This window comes from Elephas maximus, chromosome 8, assembly GCF_024166365.1.
Source record: "Elephas maximus indicus isolate mEleMax1 chromosome 8, mEleMax1 primary haplotype, whole genome shotgun sequence".
Lineage (NCBI taxonomy): Eukaryota > Metazoa > Chordata > Mammalia > Proboscidea > Elephantidae > Elephas > Elephas maximus.
The window spans coordinates 11,145,223-11,172,973 of record NC_064826.1 but is presented as its reverse complement, the minus strand read 5'-3'; the positions used below and the strand labels follow the sequence as shown (position 1 = coordinate 11,172,973).

The following is a 27,751-nucleotide window of genomic DNA, read 5'->3' as shown; positions in this document are numbered from 1 at the left end:
CGTGAGGTCAGCATACCTGTTCTTACCCAAGAGGACTTCAGCAGGTGCGACAAGTTGAGCTGTGGGTACTGGAAGGCTATAAAAAGGAAAGAGGTAGGAAAGGAGGAAAATCTATAAAAAAAAAATGTTTGCAACAGTTGGAAAAGTACTTGTTCTGGGGAGTACCTGGTAAGTTGTAACACTGTCTCTCTGACAATATTTGCCCCTAAACAGGGAAGTGCAAAATGCCACACAGACGTGAGGATACGGGCAGTAAGCAGTTTCTGAGCCCCCGAGTCTTGGGGAGAAAGAGGCAGGGAAAGGAATAAAGGGCCTGCCCACGCTACCTCAAGGACATGCTGCTCTCACACAGATCACCCACCATTTCCCTCTCGGTGTCTTTTTTTTTAATGTCCTTGTTCCTGAGCAAGGAGTTTTCACCATGTTCCTGAGAACCTCAGGTTCCCCAGCGATGACGCAGGCAAAGTGAGCATTTGTCTTCCTTGGCTGAGATGGTCCTGGTCTATACCTGTTCTCCCAGCACCCTTGTGGTGGTTGTTGTTATTATTATTATTTTAGCCATACATGTACTGTGCATATCTGAAAGCTGCTATTTGTGAATCACAACTTTATTCCTGTCGGCTTTTGCATGTTACAAGTTATTCTTTATCATTTAATTAGCAGCACACTGAAATACACTAAGAATCATTAGACCATTTGGCTGCACCATTTTGAAAAAGAATTTGAAGATTTTTTTTTTTTTTGGCCTGTCTTCAACTCTAGAATCTACTATTTTTCTTTTTCAGTAACAGCTTTATTGAGGTATAATCCACATACCACAAAATTCACCTATTTAAAGAGTACAAGTCAGTGGTTTTTAGTACATCCACAAAGTTGTGCAATCACCACAACCCGTTTTAGAACATTTCTTCACACACCCCCCCCAAAAAAACACGCCCCATTAACGGTCATTCTTCTTGTCCCTTTCCCCCACCTCCCAGCCCCAGCCCCAGGGAACCATGAGTCTGCTTTCTGTCCCAATGGATTTACCTATTTTGGACATTTCATATAAGTGGAATAATAAATATACGGTCTTTTGCGACTGGCTTCCTTCTCTTAATATAATGTTTTCAAGGTTCATCCATGTTGTAGCATGGATTAGTACTTCATTCCTTTTTATGACCGAATAATTATAAGCTACTATTTTTTAAATGGAGCCCTGGTGGTGCAGTAATTAAGTGTTTGGCTGTTAACCAAAAGGTCGGCAGTTCAAATCCTCCAGCCACTCCTAGGAAACCCTATGGGGCAGTTCTACTCTGTCCTACAGGGTCACTATGATTCAGAATCGACTCAACGGCACTTAACAACAAGTTTTTAAATAAATGCCCCCCTCTTTGCTATTTGTACTGGGAATCTAATTGTTTTAGCCAGGAAGTAAAGATTTATTTGTTTTCATTGATTATTTTGCTTCATTTTCAAATTTACACACAGAAGAAGTCACACTTTTTGACATGCAGTTTTATGGATTTTGACTAATGCAGAGTCATGTAACCACCACACAATAAGGAGACAGAACAGTTCCCTCATGCCCCCAAAATTCCCTTCTGCCACCCTTCTGTAGCTTGGTCAAGTAGAGGGTCAGCGAAAAAGAGGAAGACCCTCAACGAGATGGACTGACACAGTGGCTGCAACAATGGGCTCAAGCATAACAACAATTGTGAGGATGATGCAGGACTGGGCAGTGTTTTGTTCTGTTGTACGTAGGGTCGCCATGAGTCAGAAAAAACTTGATGGCACCTAACAACAACAACAAACCCTCTGTCGTCAAACCCTCCTCCCACCCCTGACCCCTGGTAGTCACAGATCAGTTCTCCATCCCTATAGTTCTGCCTTCTCCAGGACTGGTGTACTGTATTTTTCTTCTTTTTTTTTTTGCATGCTTTTTAATAGTGCCTAACTGAATCTGTGAAGCTCTAATTTTACCTGATTCACATTCTAGGGTTCAGCCAAGGATTGCATTAAAAAAAAAGGAGTTCCAGCAATGAAAGCTACATGCACCCACTTCCCTGGGGCTTCAAAGCAGCACGCGGTACTCACGCTCGGCAATCTGCAGCGCGGGGTACCCCAGGTAGAAACTGAACTCCACGACACTCAGGTTCCGGAGCAGCTCGCTTATTTCAGACCCGTTCAGAAATCCTTGCGAGGTCTTAACAGCAAAGATGATAGTCACTGGGCCCCGCCGGAGAGCTAGCCTTGAAGACCCCACGGTAATATTCAAGATCTGAAAGACAAAAGTCAGAATGAGCTTCTAAAAGAAATGAAAACATTCAGCTAAAAACCTGTTACTTCTCCCTCACGATTTCTATCACTAATTTTTTTTTTTTTTTTAGAAAGAGGTAAAGCTTTAAAAGGGTGAATAACTGGCTTTACAACCTGGTTTCCTTTTTCAATATTTTAAATTGATTGAAATTATTTTTCGCATTCAGAAATGAATGAAGCACATGTATATACAGCCCCTCCCCCCCGAAATAACAATAAGCTGGACAAAAGGCAGTAAACCCACAACAGCAGTAAGAATGGAAGGAAATCAGAGAGTCTGTCAAATTTGTGAAAGATGGAGAGAGAATGGGATTATGCTGATATAAACCAGAACAGAGGGAATCGAGACCCAAAACATACACAGGCAAAGACCGCAGCAGAACTGAAAGCCATTCTCCCAGGGGGCACCCAGAGAGTTCCCATGGTGGAAATCAGTCAGAACTGAGACAAAAGTGGGCTACAGAGCCGTAATCGGGATAATTAATTAAAGGATTGTCTACCAAAGAGCTGAGTCAATTGCCCCCACCCCTTTCTTTTCTAACTGCCACACCCAGGCCCACACAGAGGCGCTAGCAGCCACCACAGCTTGGCCCAGGGTAACCTGATGAGTGGCTCTCTGAAGACGGTGAGCTCCTGCCTGAGAGGGGCCTAATGTGTATTCAGCCCGTAAGCATGAAGCTGGGCAGAGTAAGATAACTATGGTGCTCACAACAGACAAAGAAAAAGGAAAAAAAGAATGAGCAGCTTGGCCTAGAAAAATACACCAACGTGTTCTATCCCCAGAGTAAAAACCTCCTTATTCTGACATTGGTTAGGGGGAGATCCCAGTCTGCCTATCTCTGACCATGCACCAAATTGAGAGAGAAGCCTGCCACCCACATACTCTGCCCATATACCCCGTGCTCCAATCAGTTCTCCCAGCAGGAGAGTGGGCTGTGTAGGAACAGACCCCACAGCTGAAGGGAAATGCCAGACAAGCTGCCATACTCAACAACCTGGTCCATAACTACAACCAACCAGTCAAGAGTCTCCAGACAGTTACAGAAAACTAACAGCACAAAAGAGAAGGACCATGAGCAACACAGAGGATGATGAGCACAGAAAAAACAAAAATAACTTAGGAAACGGAAGGCAATTTATTAAACACTCTAATTAATGTCCTCAGAGCATGGCCTCTATGAAACAAGGAAAGGCTACAGTGAAAACAGAGCAAAGAACAATTCAAAAAAGATTGCTAAAAAAAAAGTTAAACAAATGCTAAAAAACATAAGGGACACAGCTGAAGGCTAAATTAATGACTTGGAGGAACAAGTGTAGAAAGTATGTGAAAACAGAAAATAAAAAAAGACAGATGGAAACTATGAGGAAAAAAAAAGAAATATGGATGAATGAATCCAAGAGGGCCAAAATCTGCTTAGCAGGAATTACGGAAGAGAGAACATAGAAAATAAAAAGTATCAAAGACATTTAAAAACTAAAGCAATTTCCATAATACATATAAAGCCTGTCCTTTGATTAGTAGCTATAGTCTTGTTTTTAGAGTGAGGCACTATATTCCATAATATTCCATAATTTGAAAACTCTACTGTGTAGTTAGACATTTCCGTGTTGGATATTTAAGTTGATACCGTTCTTTTTGGAACATTTTTGAATTTTCTGCATATGGTCATCTCTTTCAGCTCACTGTATCCAACTCCCTCCGCAGTCTTCAAATACCAGCGGCCCATTCTCACTACGTAGACTCTATGCCATGGAAAGAGACCAACCCTGACCCACATGAACACAGTTCCCTTCACTGGAGGGAATAAGTAAGAGCTAAGCGTGTCTCAGGTGAAGCAGGATGGAACGATTTCCTTGTTAAAAGGATGCAGCTTTGTTCTCCGCACTCGGGGACATTCTCACCTGCACCGTGAGGTTATAGGTGCCTGGGTGGTGCTTCCTCACTTCCGACAGCGCGGCCATCAGGCCTTTCTCGATATGCTGGGTGAAGTTGCAGAAGCCGGTGTCCACGCTCTGAGGCACGAACTGAAGTACTGAAAAGAAGGAGAATCCATGAACTGGGCATTTCCTTAGGATTAAGGAAAGAAGAGAGGGAAAAATAGGGTCTAACTCAACTAATTCACCCACAGCAGGGTATTCAGTGACGTGACGTTGTATTTACATGTATCCCATCATGTGAACATAGGAAGCCAAGTTTGCACCAACGGAATATACATATGCAGTGTGAAAAAAGTTGCCATCGCATTGACCCTGACTCATAGTAACCCCCACGCGTGTCCGAGTAGAACTGTGCTCCATAGGGTTTTCAATGACTGTGATCCTTAGAAAGTAGATCTCCAGACCTTTCTTCCAAGATGCCTCTGGGTGGACTCAAGCCTGCAACCTGCAACCTTTTGGTGAGCAGCCAAACACATTAATCATTTGTACCACCCGGGACTGACTCCATGCAACGTGAAAAACCAAAAAACCAAACCCATTGCTGTTGAGTCGATTTCAACCCATAGCGACCTTAGGACAGAGTAGAACTGCCCCATAAAGTTTCCAAGGACTGTCTGGTGGATTCAAACTGGTGACCTTTTGGTTAGCAGCGATAGCTCTTAACCACTATGCCACCAGGGTGACTTATATTATTTTAAAATGTGCAACACGCCTAAGATAACAATCTGAGCATCAAAAGATGCAACTAATGAAACATTATAAATATATATAAATTCACTAGTTCATAATGATATTAAGAAGCCATTAGGGGCTGCAGGAAGGAGGACATGGGGTTATTGCTTAAGGGGGACTGATTCTCTGTTTTGATGAAAACGTTTTGGAGATGAACAGTGGTGATGGTAGCACAACGCAGTGAAGGTAATTAATGTCGCTAAATTGTACACATAAAAATGCTTAAAATGGCAAACTTTTTATTATATATATTGTACCACAACAAAACTTAAAAAAAAAAAAAAGACTTCATTAGTTATCATTAGAGGTTGCTAGGACATCGGTTTATTACCCTGAAAATTGATACATCAAAGGAAAGAAACAAGCATTTATTCTGCCTTCCTGTATGAGCTGTATTCCATGGTAACCAAATACTTGATTAAAAAGAAAAAAAAATTCTCTTTTATACCAGAATTTCAGCTAATAAATGCAGAAAGAATGACGTTGTTGTTCGTGTTGTGTGCCAATGAGTCGATTTCAACTCATAGCAACCCCACGTAACAGAGTAGAACTGCCCCATAGGGTTTTCTAGGCTGTAATCTTTGTGGGGCATCAGGATTGGAGGAAGACTCCTTGACAACCTGAATTATGCAGATGACACAACTTTGCTTGCTGAAAGTGAAGAGGACTTGAAGCACTTACTGATGAAGGTCAAAGACCACAGCCTTCGCTATGGATTACACCTCAACATAAAGAAAACAAAAATCCTCACAACTGGACCAATAAACAACATCATGATAAACAGAGAAATGATTGAGGTTGTCAAAGATTTCATTTTACTTGGATCCACAATCAACAGCCATGGAAGCGGCAGTCAGGAAATCAAAAGACACATTGCATAGGGCACATCCGCTGCAAAAGACCTCTTTAAAGTGTTGGAAAGCAAAGACGTCACCTCAAAGACTAAAGTGTGCCTGACCCAAGCCATGGTGTTTTCAATCGCTTCATATGCATGCAAAAGCTGGACAAAGAACAAGGGAGACTGAAGAAGAACTGACACCTTTGGTATTGACAAAGAATACTGAATATACCATGGACTGACAAAAGAACAAACAAATCTTTCTTGGAAGAAGTACAGACAGAACGCTCCTTAGAAGCAAGGATGGTGAGACTACCTCTCACATATTATGGACATGTTGTCAGGAGGGATCAGTCCCTGGAAAAAGACATCGTGCTTGGTAAAGTAGAGGGTCAGCGAAAAAGAGGAAGATCCTCAACAAGATGGATTGACACAGTGGTTGCAACAATGTGCTCAAGGCTAACAACAACTGTGAGGATGGCGCAGGACCAGGCAGTGTTTTGTTCTGTTGTACACAGCATTGCTATGAGTTGGAACCGACTCGACGGGACCAAACAACAACATTTTGGGGAGCAGATTGCCCAGTCTTTCTACCTTGGAACCACTAGGTGGATTTAAACTGCCAGCCTTTCTAGATTTGAACCACCAACCTTGTGGTTAGCAGCCAATTGCTTAACCATTGCACCGCCAAGGCTCCTTGAAAGAATGATTAAAAAAAAAAAAAATTGCCGTCGAGTGGATTCCAACTCATAGCAATCCTACAGGACAGAGTAGAACCATCCCATAGAATTTCCAAGGAGAAGCTGGTAAATTCAAACTGCTGACCTTTTGGTTAGCAGCTGAGCTCTTAACCACTGCGCCACCAGCGGTCCTGAAAGAATGATAGGATTAGCAAATCACCACTGTGTAACCAGCAATCATCATCAGATGCTAAACCCACAGACAAAGTATTGATGGAAAACTGTGGAATGGAGGGACAGGCTGAGACTGCATGGCGTCTTTTCAGCATCTGTCACAGTAGGACAACCACACCTACGTGCCTCCTGATGCAGTATACAGAACCACCCAGGAAGTATTCTTGCAAAAGCAAACAAACGCAAACAAAAACTGAACCTGCTGATCAAGCTCTGGATTGGGGAAGTTCAATAGGACTTTCTGCAATGAAGAAAATGTCCTAAATCTGGGAGCCACTAGTCACAGGTGACTTCTGAGCACTTGAAATGTGGCCAGTATGACTGTGGGACTGAATATTAAATTTTATTTTATTTCAATTAATTTTAAACTTAAAGAGCCACATGTGGCTGATGGGTACCTCACTGGCCAGTGCAGCTCTGGCTTCAATTATCAGTGTGCAGGGACTACAAGGGAGAGAGGAACAGGCTAAACAGCACCACAAGGGAGCAATCAGCCAAATACAGATCGTATAGTTTTTCCTATAAATCAACGACATTCAAAAAGAAGGTGAGAAGATTGTTCCAGAATGCAAGGGACGTAGTGACATAAGAATGAAAACAATATATGCAAACCAACCTAATTCTTTTTCCTGATTAGGGAAATCTAAATAAGGCAATCAAGGAAATTAGACGATATAAAAGAATCGCTGTTAATTCCACCAGATGTGATAATACTATGCAGATTTTAACATAAAAAACAAATTCGTGTCAGTTAGAGGTGAATTCTTCAGTGTTTACAGGTGAAATGGGGTGATGTCTGAGATTTGCTTTAGAACATTTTTTGTTACTGTTAAGTGCCGTTGAGTTGATTTTGACTCATAACGAACCCATATGACACATTCTAGCTTCCTCAAAAAAGCCTGTAGATAGATGAAACAAAATTGGTAAGAGGTTGATAACTTTTTAAGTTTAGTGATGAGTATGTTTTGTCTTAATATGCTACTCTCTCTACTTTCATATATGTTTGAAAATATCCCTAATGAAAAGTCAAATATCCTTAAGGAATAATTGTTAATATCAGGGAGTGTGATAACTATATTGTGGATAGGTGTGTGTGTGTGTAAACACACGCACATACACACATGTATTATATTACATATATGTAAAAAAACAAACTAAACCCATTGCCGTCGAGTCAATTCTGACTCATAGCGATCCTACAGGACAGAGTAGAACTGCCCCACAGGGTTCCCAAGGAGCACCTGGGGGATTTGAACTGCCGACCTTTTGGTTAGCAGCTGTAGCACTTAACTACTACACCACCAGGGTTTCCTATATGTGTATACATACAAAAGACAAACAAACCCATTGCCATTGAGTCTATTCGGATGCATAGAGATCCTATAGGACAGAGTAGAACTGCCCCATAGGGTTTTCAAGAAGCAGCTGGTGGATTTGAACTGCCGACCTTTTGGTTAGCAGCCGTTGCACTTAACCACTGTGCCACCAGGTCTCCCTATATACATATATATAATTTAATAGTCCTTATTTTTTTTATTTTTTTATTTTTTATCTTTTAGAGGCACCAGCTGAAATATTTATGGATGAAATACGATGGCTGAAATTTGCTTCAAAATATGGGAGGAGGGCAAGCAGGTAGCGCATGTGTGCATGAAACAAGGTCGGCTAGGAGTTGATAGTTGTTGAAGCCAGATGATGGGTTTGCGGAGTTCATTATACTATTCTGTGTGCTTTTGTATATGTCTGAAATTTTCCACAGTTAACATAGCTTGTTAAAAGTTAAGTAATAGGTTTTTTTAAAAAAAAAAAAAACACAAAAGTTTTTAAATCTATAAAAAATAAAATTCTATTTACCAGTCAAAACGACTATGTATTCTCACCTGTTTGGACTTGGAACCTGGAGTCGGGCACAGAGAAGGAAGGTTTTACAGACAGGATTAAAGGGGTCTGGTCGCGCACAAGCTTACTACTTATAAGCACATTTATGACAGATATTGCCGTGTAAATGAAAGGGCCGGATGTCACCAGGAAAGTGAAGTCAGGGAATATCTCATAAACCTGTGAGGATAAAAATACAAAGGAAAATAATTACCATCAAGTTCGAGATGACCATAATTCAAACTTAAAAGATGCTGTACTGGGTAAAAATAAAAACTGCAGGTCATTTGCAATGAAGAACCAGTGCTCTATGGATAATCAGAATTTTTCCACACCTGCCAAGCTTTTCAAAAGCACAAAATTACACCATCCAGGGCAGCGAGAAAGAAGAAGAGTCAATGGTATGGGCTGAATGAGACATTACTCACACTGAGTTATGGAGAATTCAAGACATCCGTTATACTTAAAGGAGCCCTGGTGGCAAAGTGTTAAAGTGATAGACTCCTAACCTAAAGGTTGGTGGTTCGAAACCACCCGCGGCTCCGCAGGAGAAAAGATGTGGCTGTCTGCTTCCGTGGAGACTCACAGCCTCGGAAACCCTATGAGTAGGAATCAACTTGACAGCAGTGGGTTTTGGTTTGGGTTATACTTAAACCGAATAGAAGGGCACATTCATGCTACAGTGTGGCTCTGTCCAACAGAAATATGATGGGAGCCACCTACGCAATTTTAAAGCTTCTAGTAGCCACACTAAAAAACATAAAAAGAAACAGGTAGAATTAATTTTAAATATATTTTGTTTAATTTGAAATATTGCTTCAACATGTAATCAGTGAAGAAAAGTTAATGAGATAATTTACATTCCTTTTTTTATACTTTGAAATCCAGTATGTATTTCAAACTCACAGAACACCCTTTTTGGATGGGCCACGTTTCACCTGCTCTGTAGCCCCACGTGGCTCACAGTGGCTCTCTGGCGGGCAGCGCAGGTCTACAGTGTGGCTTTCCTGAGATCACCAGGTAGAGGAGGTCCTAGTGAGGGATTCAGTATACAAGATCTGAAGTCTACATCCACCTCACCAAATGTACAGAGAAATACATATGTACCACATTTTTTTCACAAATAACATGCCCACATAAATAACACACCCACACATATAATGCACAGAAATGATGAAATTAAGTAAAACAGTTTTGGCACAACATGTCTGTTATTTGCATAAAAATACACTTGTCATTTTTGGGTGCCGTCGAGTCGGTTCCCACTCATAGCGACCCTATGCACAACAGAACAAAACACTGCCCAGTCCTGCATCATCCTTACAATCGTTGTTATGCTTGAGCTCATTGTTGCAGCCACTGTGTCAATCCACCTCATTGAGGGTCTTCCTCTTTTCCGCTGACCCTGTACTCTGCCAAGCATGATGCCCTTCTCCAGAGACTGATCCCTCCTGACAACATGTCCAAAGTATGTAAGACGCAGTCTCACCATCCTTGCTTCTAAGGAGCATTCTGGCTGTACTTCTTCTAAGACAGACTTGTTCGTTCTTTTGGCAGTCTGTGGTATATTCAATATTCTTCGCCAACACCACAGTTGAAAGGTGTCAATTCTTCTTCGGTCTTCCTTATTCATTGTCCAGCTTTCACATGCATATGATATGACTGAAAATACCGTGGCTTGGGTCAGGCGCACCTTAGTCCTCAAAGTGACACCTCTGCTCTTCAACACTTTGAAGAGGTCCTTTGCAGCAGATTTACCCAATGCAATGAGTTTTTGATTTCTTGACTGCTGCTTCCATGGCTGTTGATTGTGGATCCAAGTAAAATGAAATCCTTGACAACTTCAGTCTTTTCTCCGTTTATCATGATGTTGCTCATTGGTCCAGTTGTGAGGATTTTTGTTTTCTCTATGTTGGGGTAAAATTTAATTTAACCTCTAATCCTTTCATGTAAATCAAGAGAAGCGAAATCGTCACCCCAAACTCTGCCACCTCTGGTCTTAGATCAACGGCAACAACAACAAAAAAAAAACTGTTGCTGCGGCAGCCATTCCGACTCATGGCCACCCCAAACATTACAGAGAGCTGCTCCCTAGGGTTTTCATGGCTGTAATCTTTATGGAAGCAGATCGCCAGGACTTTCTAACATGGCATCACTGCGTGGGTTCGAACCACCAACCTTCAGGTTAGTAGCTGAGAGCAAACCACTTGCGCCACCCAGGCTCCGTGGGTCTTGGACCAGCCCCTTCTGTGTTCCAACTCCTTCAACACATCGTGGCTGGTGGACCACGGCTGGCCTCACTGGGTCAGGAAAGGCTTGCCTGATGAAGTGACATTTGAGCAGAAAAGGAATGAGCAGGTGTTAACCAGGAGAACGGATGTCAGGAAGAAAGAGAATGACTCAATGGCCATTCTAATTTAACCTGCACACAGCCCGGGCCTCCACGTCCCCCGTCGTATTAGACGCAGACTCCCGTGCCGCGGGACTCACCTTCAGCTCCACGGCCCGGTTGAAGTGGACGCGCAGCACCTCTTTGATGGATGTGATGATGTACTCCTGGACGGCTCTTCGGGCCAACACTGCGATTCAAGCCAACCACAGTGCATTAGTTTCACTAGAAGAGCACAGTCATAGCACGTCTGACCCTCAGGCAGCACCTTGGCTGGGCCAGTGTGTGCTAGTAGCACCCAGCACTATCTTGTAAAACAAGGTCCAGACTGGGAAAGGGCAGTTTAAGAATTAACTGCTGCTAGCTTTTTTGTTTTTAACGACCTACAGAAGACCAGCAGTGGAGATTTGAAGTTAGGAGGGAAACTTTACAGCAGCAGCCCAGCAGGCTAGGAGAGCCCTCAGCTCCCTATGCCTCAGGGATGAGGTCGGGAATTAGCTGTGACCCACCAGAGCTAAAGAGCAGCTAGCTGTCAGTTGCATCCAAGCCAATGCCGGGTCTTTTCCTGGCTTTACCCTGTTAGGGACTGAATTGTGCCCCCGACCAACCCCCCTAAAAAAAAAAGACGCTGAAATTCTAACCCCTATACCATGTTTGGAAATAGGTCTTTGAAGGGTTATCATTAGGGTGCCATGAGGCCACACTGGACTGGGGTGGGCCCTAATCCTGTATGACTGATGTCCTTATAAAAGAGGAGAGACACAGACAGGGAGGCAGAGGAAGGATGCCACGTGACACTGCAGCTGCAAGCCAAGGAACACCTGGAGCCACCAGGAGCTGGGAGAGAAGCCTGGGGCAGATTCTTCCTCAGAGCCTCGGAAGGAATCAACATGGCCGACACCCTGGTCTGGACTCTCAGAACTGTGAGATGATACATTTCTGTTTTCATAAGCCCCTCAGTTCGTGTTTCTTTGTAACCGCAGCCCTAGGTAACTAATACAGCCCCTAATGACAAAACACGAGGCTTTAAAAACTCTAAGCAATAATAGTTTAAAAGACTTCAAGATGCTACTCGACAAAACTAGATTAACATCTTTCTCTAGAAAATAAGGTCTTCCACCTCCACTTTTCAAAGCAGTGAGTGACGGGTTTTCACCACTCATCTTGGGAAAGAAAAGACCTTCACAATTCTTATGTATTAAAATTCTGTCGGAAATAAAATATTCCTATTCTAGCCATGTTTAACTTTTTTTTTTTTTTACACCTAAAAGTTCTATCAAAAAATGTGTACTAATCAATAAGTCTGTTTCTCCGTGTTTAATAAGTGTATCACCATTCCCCGGTCTTTTCCCTATTATTCTTGCTTTCCTCTGCCATAAATTTCTCATAATGCTGAATTAGAAAATGGTTTTGTTTGGTTTTCCATTTCCTCTTCTTAATTCTTAAAACTAATGCAATCATTCTGCATTCTTCATTCCTGCGAATGACCACAAAAGGGCTGTGTGTATTGATTTTGGGGTGACAAATTTTAGCAAGTAGGTGAATTTGAAAATAGAGAATCCATGAATAATGAGGACTGGCCGCATTCACTCACACAGAACTCGGCTTCAACCATTCTTATTATAGCCTGTCTTAGTCATCTAGTGCTGCTGTAACAGAAATTCCACAGGTAGATGGCTTTAACAAACAGGAATTTATTTCTTCACAGTAAAGTAGGCTAAAAGTCCAAATTCAGGGCTTCAGCTCTAGGGGAAGCCTTTCTCTGTCAGCTTTCTCATCAATCTTCCCCTGGGCTAGGAGCTTCTCCTCGCAGGGACCCCAGGTCCAAAGGATGCACTCTACTCCCAGCACTGCTTTCTTGGTGGTGTGAGGTACACTCCTCCCCCACCCCTCTGCTCACTTCATTCTTTTACATCTCAAGAGATTGTCTCAAGACACAATCCAATCTTGTAGACTAAGTCCTGCCTTACTAACACAACTGCTGCCCATCCTCCCTCATTAACATCATAGAGACAGGATTTATAACATATAGGAAAATCACGCGATACGATACCAGGAATCATGGTCTAGCTAAATTGATACACACATTTTTGGGGTACATAATTCAATCCATGACACAGCCCCCAAGGAAACATGCAACATGGCCCGTTACCCATCCCCACTAGACCTGAGGCTCCTTGAAGGACAGGACCATGTCTTATTCATCTGTAGTCCTTTAAAGCTTCTAGAAGCACCTCTCACATACAAAGTACTCAATAATTATTTGTTTCATGAATTAACAAGAAGGTCCCCAGTTGGTGGTTGGTACAAATGGTTGTGCTCAATTACTAACCTAAGGGTTTTTGGGTGAGGGGCAAGGAGAGCAAAAGCTCAAGCTGCTCCAACATCTGAGGGTATAGCACCACCCTAGTGAGTGGAGGAGCCATGGTCCCCCCACGAGGAATGGAGAAAAAGACCAAGCATGGTTTTCTCTTTCTCCTTCCTCACCCCTTCTTTTCCTCCTTCCTCTCTTTTCCTCCCACTTTACTCTGATCCATCTTTCCTGCCATTTGTTTCTACTCCCCAGTCCCCACTTCGACCCAAACCAACACCCAAGGCAGCTACTCATCCATACTAGGTTGTATTTAAACATATACTAACAGGCCACAAGCTGTCATGGACAACAGAAGTCATTTCTCATGAAGAAGAGGTGGATACGTTTACTAAACACGGAGAAACAGGCTTATTGATTAGTACACATTTTTTGGGTCAAGTGGGCCCCAGTCATGGGAAATTATCCTTGAAAAGAGTCTATCTTGTGGGCTGTGGCTAACATGGCTAAAGTAGCCCACAACTGCACAAAAAAACTCCTGCGTGGCTGACTAGTAACTCTGGCTGCAGATTGAGAGCAAGGTCAGAGCTGTGACCGAATCCAGACGCTATGTCGTCACTTCATTTTTCCTCCTCAGGAGTCAAGTGACATTTACAGGAATATGTAAGGACAAAGCACCCCTCCTTTAAAGGAAAAGAATAGCAAACGAATAAGAAATTGCAAGGGTTGCCCTTTTCGTTTGCTCAACTCATCATTTGAACTAAACATGAAAGTCCCATTTGTTTTAACCATGCCGTCTGTGCACACACTGTAACAGGACACAGAGGCTACCAAGAACTTTTCAGGCTCGTTTTAATCTTTAATGCATTCTTATGGCTACTACTCACTGGTACATAACAGTCTGTGAGTGCTCCTTGTGAGCAGGCCCTGGGCTAGGTATTTTACATGCATTAATGCATTCAAATCTTTACAATAACCCAATGAAGTAAGTGTCACCATCATCCTTGTTTAATAAATGAGGAAACTGAGGCTTGGAGAGACTAAATAACTGCCCATAGAATTCATAGGAGGTAGGCAAAGGCAAAGAAATGAGGACCACCACCCAGGGATTGTCTGACTCCAAAGCCTATACTCCTATCCACTATGCTATACATCTCCTAAGCTTTTCATATGGGGAAAAACAAAAGCAGTTGTCATGGCGTCAGCTCTGATCCATGGCAACCCTACATGTGTCAGAGACAACTGTGCTCCATGGTGTTTTCAATGGCTGCGTTTTCAGAAGTACACTGCCAGGCCTTTTTTTCCCAAAGCACCTTTGGGTGGACTCGAACCGCCAACTTTTCGGTTAGCAGCCGAGCATGTTAACCGTTTGCACTACCTAAGCACCCTAAAAGGATCGCCCCAACCAAGAGAAGTGACTTTAAGCAGGCGACCTTACCAGCTGTGATCAAATAGGCATCAGGAACTGTGATATCACACATATATGGTGGCTTGGTGGGGATCAGCGCTGGTGTGTCAACCACGGCATCGGGAGTGGTGGTGGTCCCCGGAGGAAGAGACAGCAGGGGAGGGGCAGTAGGGCCCTTGTGGGGATTCTGACTTGTAGTCTTGCTGCTCAGGGTGAGGGTGGGGTCTACAGTGTGAACAGTAGCAGCACTGGAATTAGATGTGCTGGGTTCAGTGGAGGTGTTCACTGGTAAATCTGTGGGCACGAAGGATGTGCCCACAAATATTGGCTCTGTGGGGAGAGATGAGGGGGTCGCCTCAGAAACAAATGAGGAAGCTGATGGCAGGTACATGTTTGTTACTGACATCGTCATGGTAGGAACGATGGTGGAAAAAGATGGCAGGACAGACACGGGGTGATCTGTAGCGCTAATGTCATCATTGTGAGGCGTGGGAGTCCAAAACAGAGACGACTCAGTGAACGTGGGTGGAGCATGAGAAGCAGTCAATGGTGATGTTAAGAGAGTCCCATCAATCGCAAGGTCAAAGATAGAACTAGAGGGTGCCAGTGTGGTGACTGCAGACTCCTGGGAAATGAGTGAAAACTCAAGACAGGAGGTAGTTTCAGTGAAAGCTGAGGTAAAATGAGTGTCAGAATCTGTCGGCGAAACCGTTGATGCTTCAGAGAACTTAAAAGAATCAGACGGGAAACTCGACAGTGGTGGCATTTCAGAGTAACCAGGTAGAAAAGTGAATGTGTTTGAAAGAGGGTCTGAACTTGGCCAGAGCTGGGAAAATCCAAGGTGTGTGGAATTAGGGACAGAAAATGGAGGTGACTGCCAACTGACAGAGGCAGACGATGTAAATGCCTCCACCAACGTAGAAAACGCCTGAGAAACAAACATCGACAAATCACTCGACATCACAGATGTAGACGCCAGAACTTCTGAGGATGAAGATACCAAGCTGCTGAACTCCGGTGGAGGTGGCGAGAAAAAGCTGGATGGAAAATCCAAAACACTCTCAGTTCTGTGTTGGGAAAAACTGGGTGGTTCTTGGTCGGAGAAAAACGAAGATGCTACTGAAGGAACCAAACTATAGGGTGTGAAAAGGTTTGAGTCTGTGATAGCAAGCGACTGGGTGTTTTTATTTGCTGTGACGGAGAAAGATGAGTCAAGGAAAACACTGGCAAGGTCTGAGGAAAACACAGCTACTATGCTGGATGGCATGACTTCAGTTTCCACAACCGAGGAAACGCTGAAGGACGCAGTCTCGAGTGATACTTCGACAGACGGGTGGTCATGGGGAGGAGAAACGTGTGTGGACACAACACTACTCATGTCTGCCTCAGCTGAGGCACCAAGGCTCGGTTCTAGGATTCCCACAGATAGAGAAGAAAGTGAAACTACAGGTCTTAAGGGGAAAAGTGTATTAAATTCTTGAGGATTCTCCTCAAATTCGGAGAAGTCAGCTGTTGCTATGCTGCCCAGTGGAGTGAGGCTGCTCGCTTCCGATATGGTCGAACACAAAGTCTCGGGGCCATCCCCTGAGCCCACATCTTTCTCCAGGAAGCTTGAGGATGGAGCTTGCTGAGGTGAAGACAGACTGCAGGACACACACCACGCGTGCAGTTCGGGTGAAGGTGTGGGGCTCAGGACAGGCATGTCGACCACATCACTGGGGGTCACCGAGTTCCCAGGCAATTTGGACATTTCACTGGAGTTGGTAAGAAGAAAGCGTTGATCCGAAACATCAGCTGATGGAGTAGAAAAGGGTACAAATACAAAAGGGGCTGAAAACAAAGCAGAATCTGTGGGGCTGCTGAAAGCAAGGGCTGTGTTTACCACAGGTGTGGTCGGGTATACTGATGGAGATACGGTGCTTTTTAGACCTCGACTCAAAGCGGTGGCCACCTCAGCATAGCCGTCTGTACTGGCTGTCAGGGCCTGCTCAGGGAGCTGCGTGGCCTCCCCCAGGGGGAAAGATGGCTGTTGAGTGAGGTCATAGCCTACTGTCTCAGGCACTGGAGACGGAAAACTCCAGGGAAGGTTTTCTGCATTCTTCACAACTGAAGCCACAATCTCGGGCAAAGTCCTGCTTGACTGGGGCCCAAACATGTCAGTGGGATAAAGCACCAAATTCCTGCTCAGGGTTGGACCCCAGCCCTCGGAAGTGGGGAAAGCTGACGCAGACAGGCGGGGACGATGGGGGGGTTCGGCATCTGTCTGGGGCGGCTGTGTGGCATGGTGCCAGGCGGATGCCACCTCTTGGTCGTGTAAAGAAATAAGGGGTAAGGACGGTGTCGGCACAGTCTCTGGCGCGTCTGTTGGCAGCCCGAGGGGGCTGACTGTGAGGTCCTGTGCAGAAGGCAGTGCCCGTGAAGTGGTCCAGTGGGCATCTGGCAAAAAGTTATCCATCTCGTCGTCATCTGGGGCCACCTCGTTGCTCCTCGCCGACACATAACTCACCACGAAGACGCTGGGATCTGCTGAACTCTGGGCCACTTCTCCTTGATTAAAAAAGGTGCTATGAAAAGAGGTGGTGGGCAGAGGTGATGCGACACGGGGAGAGCTGCTTCCCGGGGGCTCTACAGCAGGTTCTGTTAAGGCCACATGTGCAGTGCTGTGCACTGTGCTGCTCCCCAGCATGGGCTCCATGGAGTGTGATGAGAGACTGTGCAGCTCCAGGGGAGGCTGGTCCACTGAGGAGACACAGGTGGTTAGTCACAACACAGCCAAAGTCCCACCAGTAGCACCCTGCTTCAGACATGAAATCTGCCCATTCCACACATGGCCATTTACTGTAAACAGCCCCGGTTCACAGTCAGAAGTTAGTGTGACAGCTAGGTTTAAGCCAGAAATTACCAGAATCACCACTGGGACAATGTGTGCAGGTATTCATAAATTTGGGCCGCACCTTCACTTAAGCTTTTCAGTGGGTGTGTGTTTGTGTGTGAATATGTGTGTGGTGTGTATGTGTATATGTGATATGTATGTGTGTGGTTTGTATGTGTGTGGTGTGTACGTGTGGTGTGTGCGTGTGTGGTGTGCATGCATGTGGTATGTCTGTGGTGTGTGTGGTATACATGTGTGTGGTGTGTCTGTGGGGTGTATGTGTGTCATGCGTGTGGTGTGTATGCGTAGTGCGGTGTGGATAGTGGGAAGTATGTGGTGTGTTTGTGATGTATGCGTGTTTGTGGGGGGTGTGTGGTGTGTATGTGTGTGGTGTGGATATATGGTGTTATGTGGTGTGCATGTGCGTAGTATGTGTGTGTTTGTGGTGTGTGTGTGATGTGTATATGTGGTGTATATGTGTGTTTGTGGTATGTATGTTTGTGGCATTGTGTGTATGTGTGTTGTGTGTGTGTATATGTGGTGCATGTGGTGTGTCCGTATACATGGTGTGCGTGTGTGTATGCGTGGTGTGTATGGTGTGTGGTGTGTGTGTATACATGGTGTGCATGTGTGTATGCGTGGTGTGTATGGTGTGTGGTGTGTATGTATATGAGGTGTGTGGTCTGTGTGTATGTGAAGTGTGTGTGTATGTGTGGTATGTGTATATTTGTCGTGTGTGTATGTGTGGTGTGTGTACACACTGACATATATACTTTCTAACGGCTTACACTCATGTCCGCAGAACTGTGGAATACTGGAAAAGGAGGAGGCCTTAGCAGGCTGTCTCATCCACACTCTCATTTATCACAGGAGGAAAGAGGCTCAGAGGAGGTCAATAAATCAATGACAGGACCACTCGCTGGTAAGAGGGGAAGCTGGAACGAGAGCGTGGGCTGGCCTTGACCCTGAAGCCCACGCTCTTCCTTTTCAGTGATCAGAAGAGCTGTCCCTAAGAGAAACGCCCACAACAACGCTGACAGCATCACTCACTACCAGGGAAGGGTGCTCCCAGTTGCCCAGGTGTCTCCCAGACCCAGTGGACAAGGCCATACACCAATGTGGGCCCCACACTAGCTCTGGGTCTGGCTTTCATCTCTCCCTGCCCCCCTCTCAAGCCTCCTCAACTATGGTCTGGACAAATGAGCGCCTGTATCTAAGTGCTCTTATTATTTACCTGTCACGTTCCAAGTTGGATAAAAGTAAACATGGTAGTTATTACCACTGCAGTAAAGTAGCCACTATTCTTTTCTATAGTAAAGGCTGTTGGTGTTGTCGGGTGCCATCAAGTCGGTTCCGACTCATAGTGACCCCGTGTGACAGAGAAGAACTCCCTCGTAGGGTTTTCTTGGCTATAATCTTTATGGAAGCAGATCGCCAGGTCTTTCTTCCACAGAGCTGCTGGCTGGGTTCTAACCGCCAACCTTTCAGTTAGCTGACTGCTTAACCACTGCAGCACCAGGGCTCCTTATAGTAAAGGTTAAAGTGCTATATATTTAAGAAGTAATAAAATCACAATTCTGTCAAACTATACAGCATATAGAGCTGAGAGTTTTCCTAAGGACGAATCATTTTATGCGTCTGTTTAAAAACTCTGCTATGACATAATTTGTTTTTAAATATAAGATCTGAGAAAGGAGCAAGGTCTCTTTCTAAATGAATCAGAAACGGTCTGTAAATGAATCAGAAGACTGCAACGGATAAAACAGCCAAGAGAAGCATCAGCGAGCGACTATGATCCCAAGTATCTGATGCAAATTAGAATAAAACCCACTCTGCCTTCCAAGGACAGGAAACAGGGAAGGAAAGGTGATCAATGGAAAAAAACTCTCCTGTCTAGAAAATGTCCAGTCACAAGGACTTCCTGTTGAGAAATGGGAGGGGTACCAGGCAGAAATGCTTTTTTTTCCTTTTGGCCAAGCCTCAGGAGAGAGGAGCATGCTCTGATGAGACAGCAGCTAAAATGCCACAGGGAATTATTTCTTTGCTTAATTCAGGAGGAGGCTGGAAAACCCCGTGAGTCTCCCTCTCAGCATAAAAGCATCAGGGACTCCAATTTCAAGCCCTGGAGATCAATTTTCAAGCTCTAAATGTTGGTTAAGCAGAGAGCAAAAGGTTCTCTCTTTAAGAGAAAGGAAAGGGGTTGGAAGGGCTCCAGAGCTTCTCAAACGTTTCCCTGCGTGTGCAGGCACCTTTTTGCAGGTCTGGGGGTGCCCTGAGCCCCACTGCTCCCAGGAGATGCCCAGCTGTGGGTCTCCAACCACACTTTGAATAGCAAGCGCTGAGGCCCTGCAGCATACCACACATATCATTGGGCGCCTACCATGTCTTCACCACCCATCTGTCAGTGTGTCCTACCGCGGCGGCAGGGGCGGATTAACCAGTAAGCAAGGTACACGGGGGCTTAATTGTGTTTATTTACCAACCTGCAGTGCACAATTTCACATGGGTTTCACCACATCTGATTTTTTTTGTCTCCTGCAGTCACAACACACCACGTGTAGCCTAATCACTCCATTTAATTAAAATGTTGACGATATTAAGTTGAAAAACAGGTGAAATTGTGCACAACAGATTAGTAAACACAAGTAAGCCGAGCGTACCTTGTTTATTGGGTAATCCATTCCTGGGTGGTGGCTTGTGTCTTGCTTTGATGCCAGAAGCTATGCCTCTGGTATTTCACATACCATCAGGGTCACCCATGGTGGACTGTGTTCAGCGGAGCTTCCAGACTAGAACAGACTAAGAAGAAAGGCCCAGCGATTCACTTGTTATTAGCCAATGAAAACCCTTGGGATCAGAACAGAATATAGCTGTCATGGGTCCCGTGAGTCGGGGCTGACGGGGTGGCAGCTAACAAAAACCACCACCACGTGTCTTGACCTGTCCGGGCTCTGACTGCACTGTAATTAAAAGAGCAGGAATTGCCCCCTTCTCTTTCCACAACACCGGATTTGCAGGGATTAATGACACAGGAGGAACAAGCATGGAGGAACTCGCCTGCCTGTCTTAAATTCACACAAGCAAGACAATTTGGTGTTTTTACTTTTTTTTTTAAGTCCTATTTTTCTACCTGGAAATCTTTCCTAAATAGTCGATCATAGAATCTTTGTTCAAGCCAAATAGACCCCTTAAGACCGAGGCCAAACTGCTCTCATTGCAAATGAGGCTCAAAGGGTTTCAGCTGACTTGATCAAAATGACACCCACGGCAGAGCTAGCGCCAAGGACAGGTTCAGAAGTTCTCAGGCAGGAAGTGCTCTTCACAACACCCCAAAACTAAACCAAACCCACTGACGCCGAGTCGATTCCTACTCATAGTGACCCTATAGGAGAGTAGAACTGCCCCATAGGGTTTCCAAGGCTATAAATCTTTACGGGACCAGACAGCCACATCTTTCTGCTACAGTCACAACACACCATGTGTAGCCTAATCAGTCCATTTAATTAAAATTGTTGAAGATATTAAACTGAAAAACGTGCCAGGTTGTATAATATTGTAATTAAATTGAAAAAACATTATGTTAATGAATCTATGTTGTGGGTTGAATTGCTACCTCCAATGAGAAGTGCTAACCCCTGGACTTGTGAATGTGGCCTTGTTTGGAAGTAGGGTTCACGCATATGCAATCAGCAATAAAGCAGCTAAGCAATTAAGTTGATTCATTTAACACGAGGTCACACAGGAGCGGGGTGAGCCCTAACCCAATATGACTGCTGTCCTTATATAAGAGGAGAATAGACACGGAGAGAGAAAACAAAGGCAGACATGGGAGTGATGCTGCCACAAGCCAAGGAGTGCCTGGGGCTACCAGGAGCTGGGACCCACAAGGATGGATCCTCCACTAGAGCCTCCAAAGAGAGCACCTTGATTTCGGACTTCTGGCCTCTAGGGCTGTAAGAGAATGTGTTTTTGCTTGTCCTAAGCACCCAGTTTTGCTATGGCAGCCTGGGACATGAATACTTTATGCAAAGGCATGCTTTGGGGCCTGTGAGGTCTCCTGTCTACCTGATAACAGTTCACAGCTGCAGGCCTGTGGCCGGAAAAACAGCATCCTCTGAGGGCTGGCCTGCGAAACCCAAAGGACAGCAGTGTCAAAACCCTCCAAAGAGCTTTAACCCAAACTGAACCATTATTGTTGCTTCTTTGCTAAATTGTGGAGTTTCCAAAACGTAATGAGTTATTTCAAATCCCTGTGGATGTCAAATTAACAGCAAAACAAGATCCCCTAGAATTTCTAAGAGTTTAAAAACAAAAGCAGACAGATAATGAAACCACTACCCCAAGTCAGCAAGTCTCGAGCAACTCTTGATTCTTCCTCTAGCTCTCAGGGTGCCCGAGGAGGATTTCAGTGCCATTATTAAAATCATCCAGAGCAGCCAGGGTGGCGCAAACAGTGAGGTGCTCACCTACTAGTCGAAAGGTTGGAGGTTTAAACCCACCCAGAGGCACCTCGGAAGATAGGCCTGGTGATCTGCCTCTGAAAGATCACAGCCTTGAAAACCCGACAGAGCAGTTCTACTCTGCACACACGGGGTCGTCAGGAATCGACTGGATGGCAACTAACAACAACAACAAATAAAATCACCCACCACCTCCCCTTCTACCTCTCTCGTACTTTCCTTCCTGGTTTAGAAAACAGGCTCTTTCTTTCTCCAGCCCCAACAACATGCCTTCTACCAGGTTACCCTCTCCTCCAGCTGGTACTGGTTTGTTGCGGTCAAATGTCAAATAGATAAGAAACACGATTTATAAAAATACACATCAGGTGTGTAGATAATCCAGTAGTCCCCCCCCTTATCTTCAGGGGATACGTTCCAAGACCCCCAGTGGATGCCCGAAACCACGGAAGTACCAAACCCTATATAAACTGTTTTTTCCTATACGTACTTATCTATGATAAAGCTTAATTTATATATCAGGTACAAAAAAAAAAAAAACAAATTAGGTACAGTAAGTGGTTAATAACAATCACTAATAATAAAACAGAACAATTATAACAGTATATTGTAATAAAAATTATGTAAGATAAAGTGAGGGGAATGACAGAGGCATTTGGCTACTATTTCTGGACCATGGTTGACCGTGGGTAACTGAAACCTCGAAAAGCAAAACCGCGGATAAGGCGGTAGGGAACTACTGTAATACAAAGAACACCTGAGTACCCACTACTCAGTTTAAAAGAACTCTTACCTTCAAAGTCCCTGCTGCCAGTCACCTTCCCTTCCACTGAGGTAACCACTACCTTGAATGATGCATTTCTCAGGACCTTGCCTTTCTTTAGCCTTACCACGTGGGTATATCCCCAAAAAGGCTATCCTTCAGCTTTGCATGTTTTCAAACTTTATGAGAATGAAGTTCAACTGCGTGTATCCTCCTGCAAGTTATTTTTTTCACTCCGAATTGGTTTTTCAGATTCATCTATGGTTTTTTCCCCTAGGTGTAGCCTTAATTCACTCATTTTCACTGAAATATGAATTCCATCGTATGAATAGACCAGTATTTGTCCATTCTACTGTGGGTGGACAGTTGGACTATTTCCAGTTTTCGTTATTACAAACGTTTCCGATACAAACTTTCTAACCCATCTCCTGGAGCACACAAAAAACAACGGTTGTCATCAAGTCGACTCCGACTCATAGCGACCCCATGTGTTTTCAGAGTAGAACTGCTCCACAGGGTCTCCATGGTGTGACCCTTCAGAAGCAGATCGCCAAGCCTTTCTTCCAAAGTGCCTCTGGGAGGATTCAAACCATCAACCTTTCGGTTAGTCACCAAACTTTCGGTTAGTAGACAAGTGCTTACCCATTTGCGCCCCCCAGGGACAGCTCCTGGGGCACATACGTGTCTATGAGGTATATATGTGTGTATGTGTAACAGCCAGATCAAAGGATATGTTCATCTGCAACTTTGCAAAGTGTAGAACCACTTTATGCTCCCACCAGCAACACATGGGAGCTTGATTCCTGCAAATCCTAACCAAGCGTTGGTACCCTCTCCCCACCAACATTCACGGTTTACCAATCTGGCTGGTGTGAAACCTTGTGGTTTTCATCTGCCTTTCCCTGATCATAACAGGCTGAGCACCTTTTCTGTGTCTGCTGGCCTCTCCAGAGCCTCGTCTAGTGCCTTCTCAGTTCTGCTGCCCATTTTTCTATTAAGTTATAACTTCTCCCAGGTCGTGACTTGTTTGATTCCCTTCATTGTGTCTTTTGATGAACAGAAGTTCTCATTGTTAATATAGTCAAATTTATCAATCCCATCTGTTACTTTTTGAGATTCTCATGTGTCTGCCTTAAGAAGGAAGGTTAAAGAAATCCTTCCCTACAGGAAAAAGCATGATACTCTCTTATATTCTAAAAGTTCAAAGGTTTTGCCTTTCATGTTTAAAGCAAAATGTGCCTGGAGGTATAAGGATGTGTGTGTGTGTGGGTATGTGTGTGTGTGTGTGTTGGTGAGGTGTGAGTAATGATAAGGGTGTCCTAGACCAGTGTTACTCAAAGTGTGGTCCACAAGCTTTCTGTTTCTGGTCTGCAATGAGATAACGTGCTCAAGCCAGCATGGAAATCAGAGAGTAGGGCGTGCTACAAAAATGTCAGCTCAACTAGACTGCACGCTCCCTGAGGGGTTAATTCACACTTGGGTGCACGCTCCTTATCTTGCCTTGTATGAAAACAAGGGTTCACAGACCAGGACTTTTGAGGACCCCGTGGAGGGAGAGAAACAGGTAACAGAGGCCCCCCGGAGGACACAGAAGGGGAAGTAGAGGAAAGATAAAGATTTCAAGATGGCGCCAGAAAGGAAATGGCCTTTAATCCTCAACTGGAGGAGAGACTGAGAGGGTAAGTGTGGAGATGGGCAAGTTTCACAGATTTGCTGGTGAAAATTTAAGGGAACTCTGGTCAGAGGTCGCCTATTTATATGGTTTTTCCCCTATGAAAAATGAGGCCAGGACATCCACTGAGAATGGGTGGCAGAGGGCTGCAGAACAGTGATATATGGACTGGACATGGAGGAGCAGGAGAGGGAGCTGCCTGCAGCAGTGGAATGGGGTTGCCTCGCCAGGCTTTTCTACAGGAGCTACAGTCTGAAACTGTCCCATGTCAGGAAAAACTACTGCTGCCAAATCAGATTCTGGAGCTCCAGCTGGACCCAGGGACTCACACCAAGGACGATCCGAGACAAGCTCTCTGCACAGAAAAGCCTCCGCTAAGGACAAATGAAAAGCCACTGGTTGGGTATTCCAAATATTTTAAGATCACAACTATTTAAAAATTTCTTTTAGAAGTCTCACTATAACATTCTTTGTTTCTCAACTTTTATTACATCACCAGAACAAAAACAAAACAAAATCCATTGTCTTCAAGTCAATTCTAACTCACAGAGACTCTATAGGACAGAGTAGAACTGTCTCATAGGGTTTCCAAGGAGCAGATGATAGGATTTGAACTGCTGACCTTTTGGTTAGCAGCTGAGCTCTTAACCACTGTACCACCAGGGCACCTTATTATGTCACAGCCAACATCAAAATGCCTCAATTGCCATATTTCTCATCTTTCCCAGCTGACTCAAACAAGCGGCACTGTAATGGATAGAGATTGCTGGAAACAACAGCCTGGAGCCCTTGGGTCTCATGTTGGTCTACCAGTTGCCTTCGCACCGACTCCGACTCATGGTGATTTCATATGTGTCAGAGTAGAGCTGTGCTCTATAGGGTTTTCACCCAAACCAAAAAACCCATTGCCATCAAGTCGATTCCGACTCATAGCAACCCTATAGGTCAGAGTAGAACTGCCCCATAGAATTTCCAAGGAGCGCCTGGTGGATTTGAACTGCCAACCTTTTGGTTAGCAGCTACAGCACTTAACCACTACACCACCAGGGTTTCCACAGGGTTTTCAATGGCTGATTTTTCAGAAGTAGATAACCAGGCCTTTCTTCTGAAGTACCTCTGGGTGGACTCGAACCTCTGACTTTTCGGTTAGCAGCTGAGCATGTTAGCCATTTGCACCACCCAGGGGCTCCCATCCTAGTCTACCCCCAAGACAATTAGCTGCCAACTCTGGGTAGCTCACTTCGCATTCCTGGGTCTCCTCCATTCCCTGATCTGCTAAATAAGATCTAGAGTTCCTGAGAAGTACTACCTGAAACGTGGTTGTTTAAGTGTTGACCTTTCACGTACAGAACTGAAATGGGACACTACACTTCTGCTGTGGGTTTTCTCGTCAGGCTTCCTTATGGTTTGCAACAGAAACAACTCTGACTAACAAAAGCAGGAACGGGGCTCAATGGAAGGATACCTAAGAGTCCACAGAATGGATAAGAAGCTCAGGCTCAGAAAACAGGCAAGAGCCAAGTGAGGCTGGGCAGCTGAGACCCCGTTGGGGTCTCACCACCGAGGGTGCCATGGCTGGAACTGCCACTGAGCAACTGCCAGTGTTCTCTTGGCTCCTCTGCTGGGCCTGCTTCCTGGCATCATGCCCTCAATATTCCAAGTCGGGGGGGGGGGTGGGCGGCATGTTCAGCTGGCCAAGCCTAGGTCACATCCACATTGCCCCGTCAACTCAGTGGCCCTTGGATGCTCACACAACTAGGAAGTCCCTAGAGGAGAAAGAGCAGCATTGCCCCTCAAGATGACAAATGACTACTGCAGCAGTAGTGGGGGACTCCAGTTTGGGCTGCAAAAATCCCAACTAAAAGCGCTGCTATAATCTCAGCCAGAGGGGAATCAACAGGGCCAAGGGCCCCAAGAACAGAGCACAAGATGACAGAAACAGGTCCTCTTCTACTTCTGACATGCTCTGTTTCCCTGGAGAAATCCCTCATAATTAGTCACGCTTCCCACTTCTTGTCTAGCCCTGGTGCCACAGCGGTTAAGAACTCGGCTACTAACCAAAAGGTTGGCAGTTGGAATGTACCAGCCACTCCCTGGAAACCCTATGGCGCAGTTCTACTCTGTCCTATAGGGTTGCTATTAGTCAGAATTGACTGGACAGCAATGGATTTGTTTTTTGTTTTTTTTTCCTGTCTAGAGGTGGCGACACAGATGACAACTAGTGATTTCACCAGTACATGAACAGATGAACCAGCAACTTCAGAAAACAACCACTGTAACAAAACTGAAATAATGGTATAGCAAAGCTTTTCACAAATCCATACTATTATGGACAGCCAAAAGTCTCACATACTTTGGACATGTTATCAGGAACGACCAGTCCCTGGAGAAGGACATCATGCTTGGTAAAATAGAGGGTCATCGAAAAAGAGGAAGACCCTCAGTGAGATGGACTGACACAGCGGCTGAAATAATGGGTTCAAACGTAGCAATGATAGTGAGGACGGCGCAGGGCCAAGCAGTGTTTCATTCTGTTGTGCACAGGGTCGCTGGGAATCGGAACCAACTAGAAGGCACCTAACAATGACAACAGCATAATATTATAGTTAAAACTTCAGAATAGGCTTCATCTTGGGACTTGTTATTGTTACGTGCCTTCAAGTCAGTTCCGACTCATAGCTATCCTATGCACAACAGAACGAAACACTGCCCGGTCCTGCGTCATCCTTACAATCGTTGTTACGCTTGAGCTCATTGTTGCAGCCACTGTGTCAATCTACCTCGTTGAGTGTCTTCCTCTTTTCCGCTAACCCTGTATTCTGCCAAGCATGATGTCCTTCTCCAGGGACTGATCCCTCCTGACAACATGTCCAAAGTATGTAAGACGCAGTCTCGCCATCCTTGCCTCTAAGGAGCATTCTGGTTGTACTTCTTCTAAGACAGATTTGTTCATTCTTTTGGCAGTCCATGGTATATTCAATATTCTTCACCAAGACCACAATTCAAAGGTGTCAATTCTTCTTTGGTCTTGCTTATTCATTGTCCAGCTTTCACATGCATATGATGGCGATTGAAAATACCATGGCTTGGGTCAGGCACACCTTAGTCTTCAAGGTGACATCTTTGCTCTTCAACACTTTGAAGAGGTCCTTTGCAGCAGATTTACCCAATGCAATGCGTCTTTTGATTTCTTGACTGCTGCTTCCATGGTGTTGATTGTGGATCCAAGTAAAATGAAATCCTTGACAACTTCAATCTTTTCTCTGGCCTGAATTTCTGGC

General features: G+C 44.7%; 1 protein-coding gene across 1 annotated transcript in view; it reads right to left on the bottom strand.

The window, feature by feature from the left end:
- KIAA1549 (KIAA1549 ortholog) overlaps positions 1-27,751 on the bottom strand; it is a 119,625-nt gene that overhangs the window by 53,798 nt on the left and 38,076 nt on the right. The window contains exons 2-7 of the mRNA XM_049894605.1: positions 14,737-17,445; positions 11,089-11,177; positions 8,601-8,778; positions 4,201-4,331; positions 2,077-2,260; positions 17-76 (exon numbers count right to left, since the gene is read on the bottom strand). Coding sequence (XP_049750562.1) covers positions 17-76; positions 2,077-2,260; positions 4,201-4,331; positions 8,601-8,778; positions 11,089-11,177; positions 14,737-17,445 — 3,351 coding nt within the window. The remainder of the gene's footprint in view (positions 1-16; positions 77-2,076; positions 2,261-4,200; positions 4,332-8,600; positions 8,779-11,088; positions 11,178-14,736; positions 17,446-27,751) is intronic.